The 15,628-nt window shown below is 49.7% G+C and overlaps 1 protein-coding gene across 4 annotated transcripts in view; it reads right to left on the bottom strand.

Moving 5' to 3' along the window:
• Positions 1-13,799, bottom strand: part of LOC311526682 (gamma-aminobutyric acid receptor subunit gamma-4) — a 74,482-nt gene extending 60,683 nt beyond the window's left edge. For 2 of the 4 annotated variants that reach the window (XM_084639946.1, XM_084639945.1), the window contains exons 1-3: positions 12,990-13,799; positions 3,351-3,499; positions 2,765-2,832 (exon numbers count right to left, since the gene is read on the bottom strand). In XM_084639946.1, the coding sequence (XP_084496072.1) occupies positions 2,765-2,832; positions 3,351-3,499; positions 12,990-13,117 (345 nt within the window). In that variant the 5' untranslated portion in view covers positions 13,118-13,799. The remainder of the gene's footprint in view (positions 1-2,764; positions 2,833-3,350; positions 3,500-12,989) is intronic. The other 2 variants (XM_084639943.1, XM_084639944.1) reach the window with 2 other exon arrangements.
• Between the last annotated feature and the right edge of the window lie 1,829 nt (positions 13,800-15,628).

Below are 15,628 nucleotides of genomic sequence, written 5' to 3'. Positions count from 1 at the left end.
TCATCTACTGGCACTTATCTATTAACTATTACATGTATATACAAGCAGAGAGCTCTCCTGTAACAGGTGGGATACACAGAACCAGACAGGGAACAGACAGGAGGAATGGACATGGAGCAGGAATGGGCAGAATACAGAGAATCAGAGTGACCGGTCCTGATAATTTTTAAGATCAGGGATTTTTATTTGCTGATTTTCTCAGACCTTACCATGTCCTCTCACTGGCTCTGAACAGCACATTAAGACCTGATGGCTGCATGCGGTGAGCAGCGGACTCTGTCTCACGCCTGAGATAGTGGCAGCAGTATGGAGCAATCATATGGGCTCATCCCACCTCATATCTCTTGCATCCCTCTAAGTCCCTCTCAGCTGATGCTTACGTTCCAGCACGTATAGTGCAGCTAGCAGCACTGGACAGTGCTGGCTTGGTTGTCTGCCTTACCCACGGGGTTACCTGGAATGCAGCTAAGAAATTCAACATGGCAGCCACCCTGCTGCACCCCGCCCCTTCTCCTTCTTGGGGAGAGGGGTGTTCTCATCACTTAGGTGTGTAACTTTCACCAGCCTTGAGCCACCTCCCTGAAAAGCACTGGGCAAGGGGAAGCAATGGAAGAGGCCCTCTGAATATAAGACGAGGGAGTCATTCCCTAAGCCTCCTGATAATATCTTCATTATTCAAGCAGTGCACAGCCAGGTCCCCATCTGGCTAGCTTGCATGCTGCCATCTGCAGTATATACTTCCCAGGGGCAAACACTGCTACACCTTATGGCTTAGATTTAGAGACAGTTCAAAAGTTTTCATCAAAACTTAAAAAAAACAAAAAAACCCCACAACCTTCACCTCACAGCCACAAAATGGTGGCTCAACCAAAATGAACCCATTTGCAGAACATCTTTGTTTTGGCTGAAATTGTCCAGTTTTCCAATGGAAAAAAAAAAGGAAACTGAAACATTTCCACTACAAACTTTCAGCTTCAATTTGTTTTTTGGCCAAAAAAAATAAAATAAAATAAAATAAAATCTATTTTTGGTTTCCAGGAAACTCCCTCCCTTCCCCAGCCAAAATTTTACTGATAACTATCTTCAAAACCTTTCAGTTTGTTTCTTTACTGAACACATGAATGGATTTCATGAAAAGTTTTTTGGGGAAAAGGAACTTTTTAAAAATTTCTCCAAAAAAATAAATTGGCATTTTCCAATCACCTAGAGTTAACCCGTTGGGGCAGAGACGCTCTTTCTGTTGTGTGTTTTTACAGGGCCTAGCGCAATGGGGTCCTGGTTCTTGTGTGGGGCCTGTACATACTACTGCAATTAAAATATGAACATTAATTATGGCTGGTTCCATCCAGAACTCATACATGGCAACCTACAAGCTCATGCACCCATGTTTCACACTATGATTCCATTACCATAGCAACTATCTCCAGTGGGTATATTCCTATCTCTCAGTGAATTACACTGCTCTCTCACACAGCCTAACATCTCATCGTGACACACTGTCAACCCAGGAGCATCAGTGCAGTTCACTAGTATGAAGGTTGCCTGAGAATGAGAGCAATCTCCTTCCTTCCCGCCAGGCTGGGGGAAGCGGTCACCCAAAGATGCCTGTTCATGCATCAAAGACCAGCAAGACAACGGCATCCATCACTGTCAGAACATCCTCTGTCACTTGGTGGTGCAGGATCATTTATCCAAAGCGCAGGCACCTGGGGCATTTGGAGAAGGGGGTCCTGGAGTAATGGGGTTCACTCACCACTGGGTCTGGGGGTCAGCTCTTGTTCAGTCTAGACCCCCCCCCTTCCATCACTCACTCGCCCCATGGTCCCTCTCACTCTCCAGGACTTGGGGTGCTCTCTCTTCTTGACTCAGCCCTCCGGCCAGGTCACTGTATCATTTTCTCCTTCCAGGGTTGCCAGACAATCCCACCAGACAATCTGCCCATGTACCATCTCAGGCAGTCCTCCATGCCAATTCCCAGTCTGTCCCACTTCCCCAGTGGCTGGTACGGGAATTTGGGCCCACCTGCTACTCCAGGTTCCAGCCCAGGGACTCTATCAGTGGCAGCCAAAGTCTGTACAATCTCAACCCTCACTGCTCATTCTTTGGGCTTCTTCCTTGCATAGGCTTTCTTCCCCACAACTCCTCTGGGTAAACCCCTTCCATCAGGGTCAGGATTCCAGGGCTTGTGGTCCCTGCTGGATCTCCTTCTACCCACCACTCTGTGCCCAGAGAGAGACTGCCAGCACTTTCCCTGCAACCCCACTCTGCTCTCAACGTTCTGGCATTATACAAGCCCAGCCTGCTCCTGCCCAGCTGGGCTTCATCATCCCTTAGACCTTAGCAGCCCTGCTTCTCCTCCAGGTACAGTTTATAAGGTTAATTGATCCTCATCTGAGCCACCTTAACCCCTTCAGGGCTGGTGTGTGTATGTGTGAGGGGAGGGTGAACACCCCATCACACCTGGATCCAAACTAGCCTTCTCTTTGGCCTGCAAAACCAGAACCCGACAGGCAAAGATTTCAAAGCCCCAGCCTTGCCTGTCTCCAGCAGCAATTAGCTGTGCTCTCCCAGGGCTCCTGGCATCTCTCCCCCAGGGAAGGAGAAGGAAATCTGGATCCCTCTGTAGACGTGCCACCTTAGCCATGACAGATGACACAGGGATGGGAATGACTTGGAGGCATTTCCAGGGGTGGGAGGCTCAGTCAAGAGCCCAAATTCTCACTCCCTACAATCTCCCTTCGCCCTAGTAGCCTTTAACACTCACCATCTGGATGACAGAGACCGGCCCGATGCTGTTCACATAGATATCCACATCGATGAATGTGGGCTTGACTGGAAAGAGAGTGAAAAGGATGTGGGTGAGCCAGGGGCAGGGGTGTACAGGGAGGAACATGGGAGTAAGGGGGGAACAGGCAGGCACAAGCTGAAAGCCCCTGAATTGAGGGCTGGGAGACACCAAGAGAACTATCAGCTCTAGACCTGGAATGTGGGCGCATAGATCAGGGGGTTCTAGAACAATAGCTTGAGGCTATTTCTGTTACGGAATGGGGACTGCAGGGAAGAACTCACATGGCTGGAGTCCCCTTTGCAGGTACTAGTGGACACTGCTGGGAAGAAGCTCACAGCACTGGATTCCCCCCAGCTGGTGCTGACAGGGCACCACTGGGAGGAAGATCACAGCACTGGATTCCCCCCTAGCTGGTGCTGACAGGCACTGCTGCGAAGAAACTCAAAAGGTCTGGAACAAACCAAGAATTTCCTGGAAGCGACCATTAAAAATGTACTCCCGCCCCACACACCAATGGGCCTGGAGACCCAGCAAAGGCTAAGGCTCGGAGGGGGGCACTTACTGCCGATGTCGGGCCTCAGTTTGTTGTCGTAGTTCTTCAGCAGTGAGTTGAGGATTTGTGTGGCATCCGTCTCCTGCGCCTTGGGGGTCAGGACCCAGGTTTTATTGATGCTGAGGTAATCGTAGTCATACTCCTCCATGCTTTCTGTCCTGGAGTAAATAGGCAAAGAATGAGCGAGCTGCCCCCATGGCACCAAGGCTACCCACCATCACAGGGATAGAGTAGTACTACGCCTCAGAGGAATACACCGCCCTTGGGAGTTTCTCTGTGTCTAAGGTTCTCCAGGTCTACCTCAGACACTTGCCCAGCATTGTCACTATGTCCCGGGGCAATGGGTAGATCAAACTGGAGTGGGAAGGGGAGCTGGATTTCCTACCATTGCCCTTTTTCTTTTCCCCACTCCAAGGTCAGCTTGAGGCATTTATAAGGTGCTCAAGGAGAGAGAGACTGGAGCTTTCCTTGCTACTAGGGTCAGGAGGGCTCCATTCCTTCCTTTGAACCACTCAGGGGAGCTGGCTATCCATGGAGGGGAAGCTCCCTGCACTCTCCTGGAGCTCCCTCTGGAGCCATGTTGCACATTTGTATCCCTACAACCGGCCTGTGCCTAGCAAAGCACAGTCCTGCCCTCAGTGAGAACATGGTGTCCTAGCCACAAGGAGAACTGCACCTCAGACCCCTCCTGTCTCATCAAATCCCTCCATAACCAGAGCTCAGGCTTTAAGCCCCTGGCCCCAAATGGAACCACACGATTCACCCGCTGTCAGGGCAGGCCCTGGATGGCATCCCCTAGTACTAGCTGAGATTACCTTAGCAGGACTGATACAGGCTCTGTTCCCCACAAGAGCCCTGACAGTGGTTATTACACTGACCAGACAGCCTTCTCAAAGCCAAGCCTTATTTACTCAGAACAAAAGCATTTAAGAGACAACAGGTCTTAAGGGAATAAAGCAGCCTGTATGCATGTCTAGCGTACCAGGTGTCTAATCATCTTTCACACGGGGATCCTGGCAGGTCTCAGATTCCCAGAGATCCCCCCATAATCTCCAAGACTGGCTGTCATAGTCTGGTCCCTTAACTCACCAACCATTTCTCCCTGCTTCAGAGAGAGTCCCCTTGAAAAGTGTTCACTTCCAGGCCTGGCAAGACAAGCTTGCCTCTTCCTTGAAGCTAACAGTTTGCCCCACTCTCTTTTCAAGTGAGTGCTAGGCTGCCTTTATCTAGAGCTCCTGGGTTGCTTTGCTGTTTGCTTTTCCCACAGATCCCTACTAAGTCAGATCAATACAGTCATCCAGGAAGTTCCAATAACCCCCAAATCCTCAACTCCCTACTGAAGAACTACAACAATAAACAAATAACTGGCCACACTATTCATTCCATCAGTACCTCGCAGTACCGATCGATTACTACAGAGCAATTCCACATCTACATTTGCTATGACTTTTAAGAATGTCTCCTAGCTGTACATGTCAGTTGTCATTCTCTCCAGTGCTGGAGAGGGCTTCTCCACAGGAGCTGCCATTGTGCTGATATATCCCAGCGATGGTCCTGCATTGCTGACATGGAAGCAGGCCCTGGGAGTGCATACGCAAGGAGGCAAAGGCTGGCCGAAAGCTTGAATGGAAACACTATTCCTTTCCAAATTTGCAGTTAATTAATCAGGGGTTCCTAGTGTTAAAACCCATATAAAACTTGTTCCATGACCTGTCTGAAACTTTCTGCCTTTCCCGTGTACTCAGAGGTGGAGGTGTTTCTGTTATCAGAGGATCAGACCCATTTAGCTGTCTGCCTGCCTCTGTGTTTTAGATATTTACACATTGTGTCATTGCTTCCTGTCTAACTGCTTATTATCCCTTTTGATTATGCGAAAGGAGTTGTCTGCAAGTTTGCTGGGATTCACTTCCCTATCCAAGCGGAGGCAGTGATTGGACTAGGTTGTATATTATGCTGCTGTTTGCCTTTTTAACATGCCTGATAGGAAGAAGCAAAGAGTGGAGATTGTTGCAGTGGGAAAGAAGGGATCACCTGCTGGCAATGAGCCACCTACCTATTTAGTTGGGACTAAAGGTCTTGGGCTAGAGGCAGCCCCACAGGCACAGGCTAGAGTAAATTACACACTTCTTTCCACTAGCCTGGCCCAGCTCAGGGTAGAATAACTCAATAGAGAGTAGGCAACCTTGGCATTATGCCTCTCCAGCTACTGCCACCTATCCTTTGTGTGGTGGTGGTTCACAACAAGCCCTGTAATAGAGGAATTAGACCAGCAAAAAACAGAGTAACCCTGGGTTACATCTAGACCTCAACTTAATGTTCTTTAGACCCTCTTGTAAGGGATCCCTGAACAGGTCACATGCAGGGATTGACCCCAGGACCTCTGACTTGAAAGATGACACACTGCTACACCTGATCTAAAGACCCAAGTCCCACAATGGCAAGGCAGTAGCAGACCCACCAAACTCTATACCAGATGCTGCCACCAGAGCCCCTATATGCTATGTCAGGATGGGCTACTCTACTCTCAGGCTGGCACAGTAACATCAATAGGAGAGTGGGGTTTCTTGTGTGATTTGGACGATTTTGTGTGTGGCATTTCCATATTGGCAAAAGCCCTAGAGCAGGCCCATTTATACCAGTGTAAAAGAGCTTTTGCCAGTACTTATTTTGCTCCCTGGTTTGCTATAAGCTACACCAGAGAAAGCACATTTTTGTTAGTATAAACTGCATCTGCACTAAGGTTTTCCAGCATAGCTATTCCAGCAACCCTTTTCTAGTACAGACCTGGCCTTATCCCCTGTTAAGAGGTAAAGCATCTTGTTATTAGATCCATGGGAAGGATATAGTTCAGTTCCAGGTGAAATGGTCCTTTTCTGTTGCTACGCACCATTGCCAGGTTGTGACAAAAATATCTGGAAGGAGGGCATTTGTGTGCATGTTTGGGTTAGGAAAGGGTGTGGCTCTAATGACACCCTTTCCCAGCTCCCTGTTTCCAAGCTCCGCCATCCCAAATCCTACCATGTCAGGCTGGGAAGATGTACTAACTGATGCCCAGCAGCTACTGCAAAGACAGAGCAAACAGGGAGATAGAAGGCCACGTCTGTGCACCAAGCCACACGCACAGCTGCCAATGGAAATGTCACATAGCAAATAGTTAGCAGTCAAGCACATGCCGTGGCTGTTCCCAAGATTGGAGGATGTGTCTCCTTGTGCCCAAGCAATTCTGACTGGCAACTTCTGACAGGTACAATCCAGCCCCCATATGTCTCCTGCAGATGCAGGGGGAAGCTGGATCCCTGCTCCTCACATCAGCTCATCGAAATGTCAAACCACTCACCTCTCAGCATAGCAACGCAGCTGAGAAGCGGGTGAGCAGAGTGAAGCAGTCAGAGCTCAGTGAGGAGCTGGGCGGGCAGCGGGGCTGTCAGACACCTGGCGAGGAAACCCCCCGGTATGGCAAACGCTGTGAGTGACACAATCGCTCCCTGCCCTGCGACCGGGCCCATGCGGCATGTGTGATAGCGATCAGATGCACTCTTGTTTACGGATGAAGTCAGACATCCCCTTCTTGGGCAACGTGTGACATTATTGCACAAGAACACAGTGTTTTTACTTTGTGTCTGTGATCTCGAGTGTTGCTTTTCTCAAGCAGCCACTTGCTGTGTGGAAGACAACAGGCACAAAGGGGACTGATAGCTGCCGAACAATCAGAGCCTCTATTTCAGTCTGTGGGGCCAGCTAACCCAAAGAGCTCAGGGCCAGATTTTCAAGGGCTTAGCTCCCAACGAACTGTTCTCTTCTTCAAATCTGGCCTCAATTAGAGGAGCTGCGCCTCTCCAAAAATTCTAGCCCTAGCAGTTATGCCATGTGGTGCAGTCCAGCAAAGAGGTGACTGGGAGTCAGGAGATCTCCATTCTGTTCCTATCACTGCCACAGTCATTTAACCACTCCCCCGTGCCTCAGTTTCCCCACTCGCAAAGGATGGACGATGTTACTTCCACATCTTTATGAAGTGTCTTGAGATCTATGAATTCATAGCACCAGATATGCGCTCTGTATTGTTTTTATCATGGGAAGTGATAGAGCAAGCTTCTCTGCACCCTGACAGCCAGTGTGCCCCAACCCTGGGATAATTCTGTACTCATTGGCCAATCAGTGCTGCTGCAATTAGAATTTAGCATCAGATACAAATGAGGATATTTTTGCGATGTGGACAGCTGTCCTCCGGGAAGCAGCCTGGTGCTGTAGATACATCGTACCGAACAACTGTCACTGGATTTAAGCTGTCAACGGGAAGGTGTAAGACTCAACCCCCTGAGCTGGCCAGTCCCTTTCACATGCTTTTATGGCCAGTAGTTTTTACTTTCAAACCTAAACTACAGGTGCACAGCTGGGCAAACTTTTTTTGGGCAAACTTTTTTTAGGCAAACTTTTTATTCGCCGCAAAATGCAGTTTTGGGTTGTGAATTTGGGTCAAATTCAGCAAATAGTTTCGGCCAAAAAACCAAAGATTTTTCCCACCCAAAAGTCAAAATGTTTCATTTCTACTTTTCATTTAGAAATTTAGTTAGAGTCATTTAAATGAGCAAGCAAGCAAATGAATGGGTTAAAATAAACCACCCACAAATGAAACAAAATGAAAACACAAAAACAAAATATTCTTTTTCAGGTTGCATGCAGTGTTTTGTTTGCTCCAAAATCCAATGAAATAAACAGAAAAGGCTGTGATTCACTCAGCTCTCTCTAAGTGTAAGCCCAAGGTTAGTAGAAGTCAAGTAGCAGGCCCTAGGTTTGTTATCCTGGGGCTTGAGAGTCTACACTTATTTGTAACCCTAGATTAGGAATTGTTGAACCCTGGGTCTACACTGCATCATGTGGGCTTGAATCCAATCACCCATACCCCAGACTTCCTCGCCCCCTCCCCAAATGTAGCCACTCTGGTCCTTTGTTCATGGTGCAGTGTGGGAAAACTGAACTGTCCAGAGGAGAAAGGAAGTCAACCCATGGGATTGTGGGATACTTTTGGCAGGCTCCCAGAGCACAAGTCCAGTGGGGCTGTGTCTAGCAATAGGGCTTGCACCATGGTTCCCGGCTTGACTTAGGCTTGGATCCGCCACCCCTGTAGGATCCTAGGTCAGAGTCCCAGGTTAGTGTGATTTGGGTGTAGACTAAAGGGGGTGAGGCTTGAGACTGAGTTCATACCCTGGGCTTACTCTGCAATGTGGACATACCCTAGGTGTCCATGGGTGATTATTATCCCATACTGTTGCATATTTACTTCTTGAGGGATCTGTTTGTGGGGGGCTTCCCATGTAATGAAAATATCATGCACCGAGCTCTCCTTCCTGCCACATGTAACAGTGCCACTGAGTATCTGTGCTAGGTAGGATAAAAGTCTCTGTACATTCAGATATGGGCAGAGAGGAGGAAATAAGCAGTCTGGCCAGGGTGAGCCCAACCCAGAGGGGACACCTCAAATCAGGACCTGATAAAGAACCCTCTGCATGATGTTACCCAGGTGTGGGTTGCCCTTTGGTGGGGATCTAGAAACCCCTGCCACAACTACATGCCTCGCCCCCAAATTAAAGGGGCAGGCAGAGCAGGGTCTTGAATGTATCTGTGTGGGCTCTGACGTGCAGGCAGTGGGGAATCCCTCAGAGAAGGGGACCTCACCCAGGGGCACATTCTCTGAGGTGGCATCATGGGTGGGCATCTCAGATACCACACAACCTAACCAGCCCTTCAGGAGAAGCAGAAGCTCCTTAACTGCTACCGACATGGATCTCTCCTAAAGATGGGCCCAACACAGACCCCTGGATTCACACAGCTTAGCACTTTGGGTAAGTTCAGGTTCTGATCTGGCTTGGGATGGGCTCCAACCTGCAGCATCCCAAAGCAGAATCTGTGACTCAGCCCACTGCACATTTATTGCCTTCAGTGCCTAAGGCCCAGCTGCAGGGCCCCATTGTCCCAGAGGTCAATTCTCTGCCGCACTAAACTAAACAGGTCCTCAGCTGGTGCCATGTGGCGTAGCTGCATTGCCTTCAGTGGCAGGAGCTGTGCCCATTCACACTGCTGGGGATCTGCCCTTGGAAATGATGACACGTAAGACACCTCCACCCCTTTGCTGGGTGGGTGGTCTGGGGCGTGCAGAGTTAGCTGAACACAGGATCCAGCTGGTGCCAGGAGACTTGTCATTGCAGCTCATGCTGGGCGGAGAGATGGCATGAATCAGTTTGAGCTCCAGCAACTGGTCACATCCAGGCTGAACCCCACTTGGATTGAGCCACGGGCGCTAAGTGTGACAGAGTCACACATCACAAACCGTAGCTGTGAAAATCCAGCGGAATATGGGCTGGGAATCTGGTGACACTCATTCCCCTCCCGCACTCCCCCCCAGCAGCCATCCTCTCCCACCCCACAAGCTCCATGCTTAGCTTAGAGCTTTCATGCTCCCAGCCTCAGAGTTCACTAGGATCTGCACATTAGTACAATTGCACTGGGGTTCATGAAGATCCACACACTAGTGCAAATGCACTGGGGTTCATGTTCCCAGCCTTGGCGGTCCGGAGGATTGGCACACCAGCATACTGGTATCAAGATTCATGCTCCCCACCCCAGACTGTATTTGTAATGGGATTTGATCAGCTTTACGTTGGCTTATTCTGCCAATTAGCGTCAGCCAGTAAAATCCCTCTTCCCCTGAGCCCGAGGGGGTAATGATCTGCTGACAACATGTTCTTTTCCCGATCCGGCCGTTAAGCTCACCAGCAGGGTTAGGAATAGTAAAAACGTGAACACCCTTGCTTGGGGCTTTCAGCGCTGTCTACAGAAAAGCTTTACAAGCTGTTGGCTGTGGGACAGAGTCCTAATTGCCCCACACAATACCACTGGAGCGTCCCATTGAAATGGGCATCAAGGGCCCAGGAAACAACAGGGACCTGCCAACCTGTAGAGTTTGTCAGAGATGAACGCTCCCACCCTCCTTCCTGGCTCAGTTCTGCAACAATGGGGTGCTCATCCTGGGATGCCCTGGGTCCTTTCTGATCATGGCTGGCCATCTTGCATGCTGGATACATGCGCTCCCTCCAGCCACACTGGCAAACCGTGCTCTCCTGGGAGTAGACCCTGATCTGCTGAAAAGGGGCAGGCAGAAATGCACGGCCTCCTTGACCCATGTGCATTAGTGGCTGGGTCCTACAAGACACTGAGCGTCCCCTCCTTCCCATTGCAGTCAGTGGGAACGGCTGGCACTCACAGCCAGAGATGAGACACATCTGCAGGAGATTTGAGTTACAAAGGTGCAAAAAGAACCTAAGGCTAACATTTTTCTTTCTCTGCATGGAAAGAGTCCTTTGAAGTCAAAGGGATTTACACCAACTGAGGAGCCTGGCCAGTAGCTAGAAGCATCAGCTGGGTTCCAAAACAAACCAGAAGAGAGAGAAAGAGGAAATTAAGACAAAAAGGAAAATGTAACAATACTGACACCGTTAGGAAATGTGTGTCTGCTCTGTGCTTGTGCACTGCAGTATCTTTTGCCTAAGGCTCTCAAGGCGCTGTAGCGTGGGGTGAAAGTATCATTATTATCCCCATTTCACAGGTGTGGAAACTGATGCACAAAGAGAAGTGACTTGTCCAAGGTCACGTAGTGAGTCAGTTGACCTGGGAACGGAGCATAAGAATGGTCACACTGGGTCAGACCCATGGTCTATGTAGCTCAGCACCCTGTCTTCTGACAGAACAGAGGCCAGTGCCAGATGCTTCAGAGGGAAGGAACAGATCAGAGCAATTTACAGAGTGATCCATCCCCTGTCGCCCACCTTCTGGCAGTCAGAGGTTTAGGGACACCCAGATTATGGGGATGTGTCCCTGACCACCTTGACTAATAGCCATTGATAGGCCTATCCTCCATGAACTTACCTAATTCATTTTTGAACCCAGTTATACTTCTGGCCTTCACAACATCCCCTGGCAATGAGTTCCACAGGTTGACTGTGCGTTGGGTGAAGAAGTACTTCCCTTTGTGTGTTTTAAATCTGCTGCCCATTACATTTCATTGGGTGACCCCTGGTACTTGTATTGTGTGAAGGGGTAAACAACAGTTTCTTATTCCCTTCTCTGCACCAGTCATGGTTTTATAGACCTCGATCAGATCCCCCTCTGTTGTCAGTTTTCTAAGCTGAACAGTCCCAGTCTTTTAAATCTCTCTTTGTACGGAAGCTGTTCCAGACCCCTAAGAATTTTTCTTGCCCTTCTCTGTAACTTTTCCAATTCTAATATATGGTTCTGGAGATGGGGTGACTAGAACTGTATGTAGTATTCAAAGTGTGGGCATTCCACGGATTTATATAAAAGCATCATGATATTTTCTGTCTTATTTTCTATCCCTTTCCTCACGATTCCTAATATTCTGTTAGCTTTTTCAACTGGTACTGCACTGAGCAGATGTTTTCAGAGAACTATCCACCCTGACTCCAAGATCTCTTTCTTAAGTGATAACTGCTAATTGAGACCCTATCATTTTGTAAGTGTAGTTGGGATTATGTTTTCCAATGTGCATTACTTTGCATTCATCAGCATTGAATTTCATCTGCCATTTTGTTGCCCTAGCCCAGATCTCCTGACTCCCAATCCTCTGCATTGAATATGGGACCAAGGCAATGGTCTTTTCTTCAGAAATCATCCCTTTCGGCAGCGTACTAGCTGCAGGGGATTGAGGGGATGCTGATGGGAGGGTGGGAGTTCTCTGCTTGCCTGGCATTCAGAGCAGTGGCAAGTTCACGGAGGCACACATGGCATGGTGCTGAGTGAATGGTAATGGCAGATGGGCAGAGCGGGCACAGCACGTGGGGTTGCGGGGAACGGGGGAGCCTGAAATGCCACGTCTGGCCAGAGAAGCAATTTCCACCCCGGCTGGAAGCCAATGCCAGAAAACAGATGAGAAAGCCCACCATGTGGAGATTCGTGCTAACCATTGTCTGACAGAGCCACCTCCGGGACCATCTCCTCTCTCCCCACTGCACTTCCAGGCCCTCTCATCAGACTCTTGAACCGAGCAAGGGAGACACACTATTCCTCACGCAAAAACAATACTTGGCGCCTTTCACCTGAGCCTCCCAAAGTGGAGAACAGCTGTTAATAAAGACAGGCAGCGTCTCTGCGAGCTGTCATGCCCCATTCTACTGGGGAGAGTGGTGAGGTGCTGAGAAAAGAAGGGACTTATCCAAGGTCACCCAGCAGGTGACAGGGCACAAAGAGAACGCAGGGTTCCTGACTCCCGTGCCAGATGTATAGGGGAAGGGAGCATCCCTAGTTAATTGCTCATCACTCCAAGCACCTATCTTCCTCTTTGTACTATGCTTAACATGCTTTTAGTCCCTTCCCTGCAGGGAGCAGAACTGGTGGCTCAGCCCCAAAGGTCCCATAAGGCTTCTTTCCTTTCCATGACTCCAACCCCACCTGGCATGCGAAATGAAGGCAGAAGGGTCCAGCTTGGACCAGACAAGCAACACAGCCTACAAAATACAGCCGGGCTCATTAGGAGCAGGCAGGCGAGTGGATGCTAGGGACAGGGTGAGGGGGATGCTGTCAATCCCAGAATCTCTTTGGGGTTGGGGTAGGTACATTAGCAGAAAGCAGAGTTCTCACCTTATCTGTAGGGCGGGATAGATTGTCAGGTACATCAGGAAAACTTTCCCAGACATCTTAAACGCACGAGCCAGGCGATCCCAGGGAAGCGCAGTGTCCACATAAAGAGAGGCAGCTCGGGCTGGCATGGCTACAGTTTGACAGATTCCTTCCTATCCAGTTTACAGGGGGGCCCAGGGGCTCCCCTCTCTCCTTCGCCAGTCTGCCCCAAGGGATGGCCAGCTCAGTCCAGGTGTGCTGCAGCTGGAGTCTCTGGGGACCAGGAAAGAAAACACTTGTAGCAACCAAACAAAAAACTAAAGGTGGCGGTGGCAGGGGAAACCCACCCAGGAAAATCCAAGTTCAGAAGGAGGAGGAAAACCAAGCCTGGTGCCTTTGTGTCTCCTTGCCCTCCAGCAAGTTTAGGGGCTTTTCTTCCATTCCTGCCTGTGTGGGCACTGTCTCTGTGGCTTTATTGTTGAATTCCCAATGCCCAATCTCTTTATAGAAGGGTTTCCCCTCTTCTCCCAGCTCACCAGCTGTGCCTGTGCCCAGCAGACAGGTGCAGTGAGAGCTGTGTGTGTGCGTACAGCACAAGCCCCACCGGTTGCTATTGCAGCCTAGAATACTGAAATCCTCTTCTCTCTGTCCCCCTCCTTTTCTCTGCCCTTCTCTCTCTATTTCTTCCTTCTGTGCTTCTCTCCCCAGCCCTCCCAAACTCGCCCACCCTCCCTCCGGCTTTTAATCCTTCCTTTCCGATCCTTTTGGAAAGAAGGGTCAAAGTTGGGCATTTCTTATCCTGCTCCTTGGCAGGAGAGGAGCAGAGCGAGTGAGAGGGAGACTGGCAGGGAAGAGGAAGAGAGATGCTCAGAGGACTCACTCAGGGTCCTAGCTCCCCCCGATTTAGTGCAAGGGGTGGAGGAGGGCCTCCTCCTTCCTGGCAGGGCAAGGGTTAACAGCTGCTTCTTGAGCCTTTCTTAACGGGAAAAGCAAAAGCAAAAAAAGTTCAGTTGCCAGGCTGACAAAGGCTGTATCCAGAAATCAAAGGGAAATGCCTATTTGTGCGTCACCGAGTTCCCAAACGGAAGCTTTTGGGAAGGAGAAAACCGGAATTCATTAACTTGTGTAAAGCTCTCGCTCTCCTCTGTCACCTAACGAGACATGACAAGGTCGTCGCTCGTTAGTCACAGTGTAGTGTAAACCCACGTGCAACGTTTTGTTAAAAGCTGGGGAGCGAGGCTGTTGCTAGCAAAAATGTGCCAGAAGCAAATGCCAGCAACGCTGCGCACCCAGTGCATTGTGGGTGCTAATGCACTAGAAAGCATAATCACTCGCTGCCCTCCCCACCCCCCCGCCCATGAGGCGAAGCTCTCTATGCACAGCCTTGCTCCTGGGTTATGTCCAGGTCTAGTGTCGGCCCATCACAAAATAGCCAGGGCCTCAACTCACAAGTGCTCATTCATGGGATTCACACTGAGCGCAGTGGGCTTCTCTTGCAGAATTGGGATCCTTCGCTCTAAAGGACATTCTGAAACGCAGCTTTTTGCCCTGTGCATCCCAGAGCAGACCAGGCAACTGGGCATCATATCACATCCCTCCTTAAAACACTCCTTTGCCAGGATGCTAACAAAAACTTGACCACGATTAGACGGCTGGTGTGCTGAGACCACTGCCTTGCATGCTGACCAATGCTGTCTCATTGTTTCCCTATACACCTCTCTCCCCCGGCTGTTTTTCTGCATGTGTCTGTGGTCTCTTTTCTTATAATTAAGGTCTGTCTCCACTTCGAGCTGTTTCCCAGTGTGTTAAAACTACAGATGTAGCCGCTGCTGTGCAAGCAGCCGGGGCTAGCTGCTCTGAGTACGATCCCGTCCAAGACCCAAGGTATGTACTCGGGGTGGTTAACCTCTCCCACTGCTCATGCCACCATGGCTGCGCTTCTATTTTTAACACATGAGCTCAATCAGAGCTAGCAGAGATGTACCCTTAGATTGTAAACTCTCTGGGGCAGGGATCATCTTTTGTTCTCTGTTTGTCCAGTGCCTAGCACAGTGGGGTCCTGTCCATGGCAGGGGGTCCTAGGCGCTAGGATAATAATAATAATAAAAATAATAAATAATAACTGACTTGTACACTATTGCCAATGCTGTTCTGTTGCCATACAGGGAGATAGTGCTGCTTCGTGCAGGCATCAGGAGACCTGTGGGCTGATCCCAGCTTTGCCACTGATTCACCGTGAGACCTTGGGCAAGCCATTTCACTCTGTGCTCGGTGGCCCCATCTCTTAAAAGGGGATAATACCTGTTCACCTTTCAAAGCGCTTTGAGATCTTTCACTGAGAGACACTGAGAGGATTATTCAAGAGCAGTCATCACATCCTGTCTCTGGGAGTGGTTCGTTCTGCTGAGCCAAAGGTGAAAAGGCCATAACACAGCTTGTATGGGGAAAGGGAAGTTGGTCGTGTGGCTAGGACACTGGTGTAGGCCTCAGGAGTTCTGGGCTTAATTCCTGGCTCTGCCACCGATTCACTGGGTGACCCTCGCCACATCACTTCATTTCTCAATGAATCACTCCCCCCTCTGTTAAGTGCCGATAACGCTTCCTTTGTTTAGCTTGCAAGGAGGAGAGTCTTACCTCTCAGTGCAGCCCCTGGCCCAATG

Source organism: Lepidochelys olivacea, assembly GCF_965140295.1.
Source record: "Lepidochelys olivacea isolate rLepOli2 genome assembly, chromosome: 9".
Taxonomy (NCBI): Eukaryota; Metazoa; Chordata; order Testudines; family Cheloniidae; genus Lepidochelys; species Lepidochelys olivacea.
Note: the sequence above shows the minus strand (reverse complement) of the source record. Positions and strands in the feature narration are given on the sequence as shown.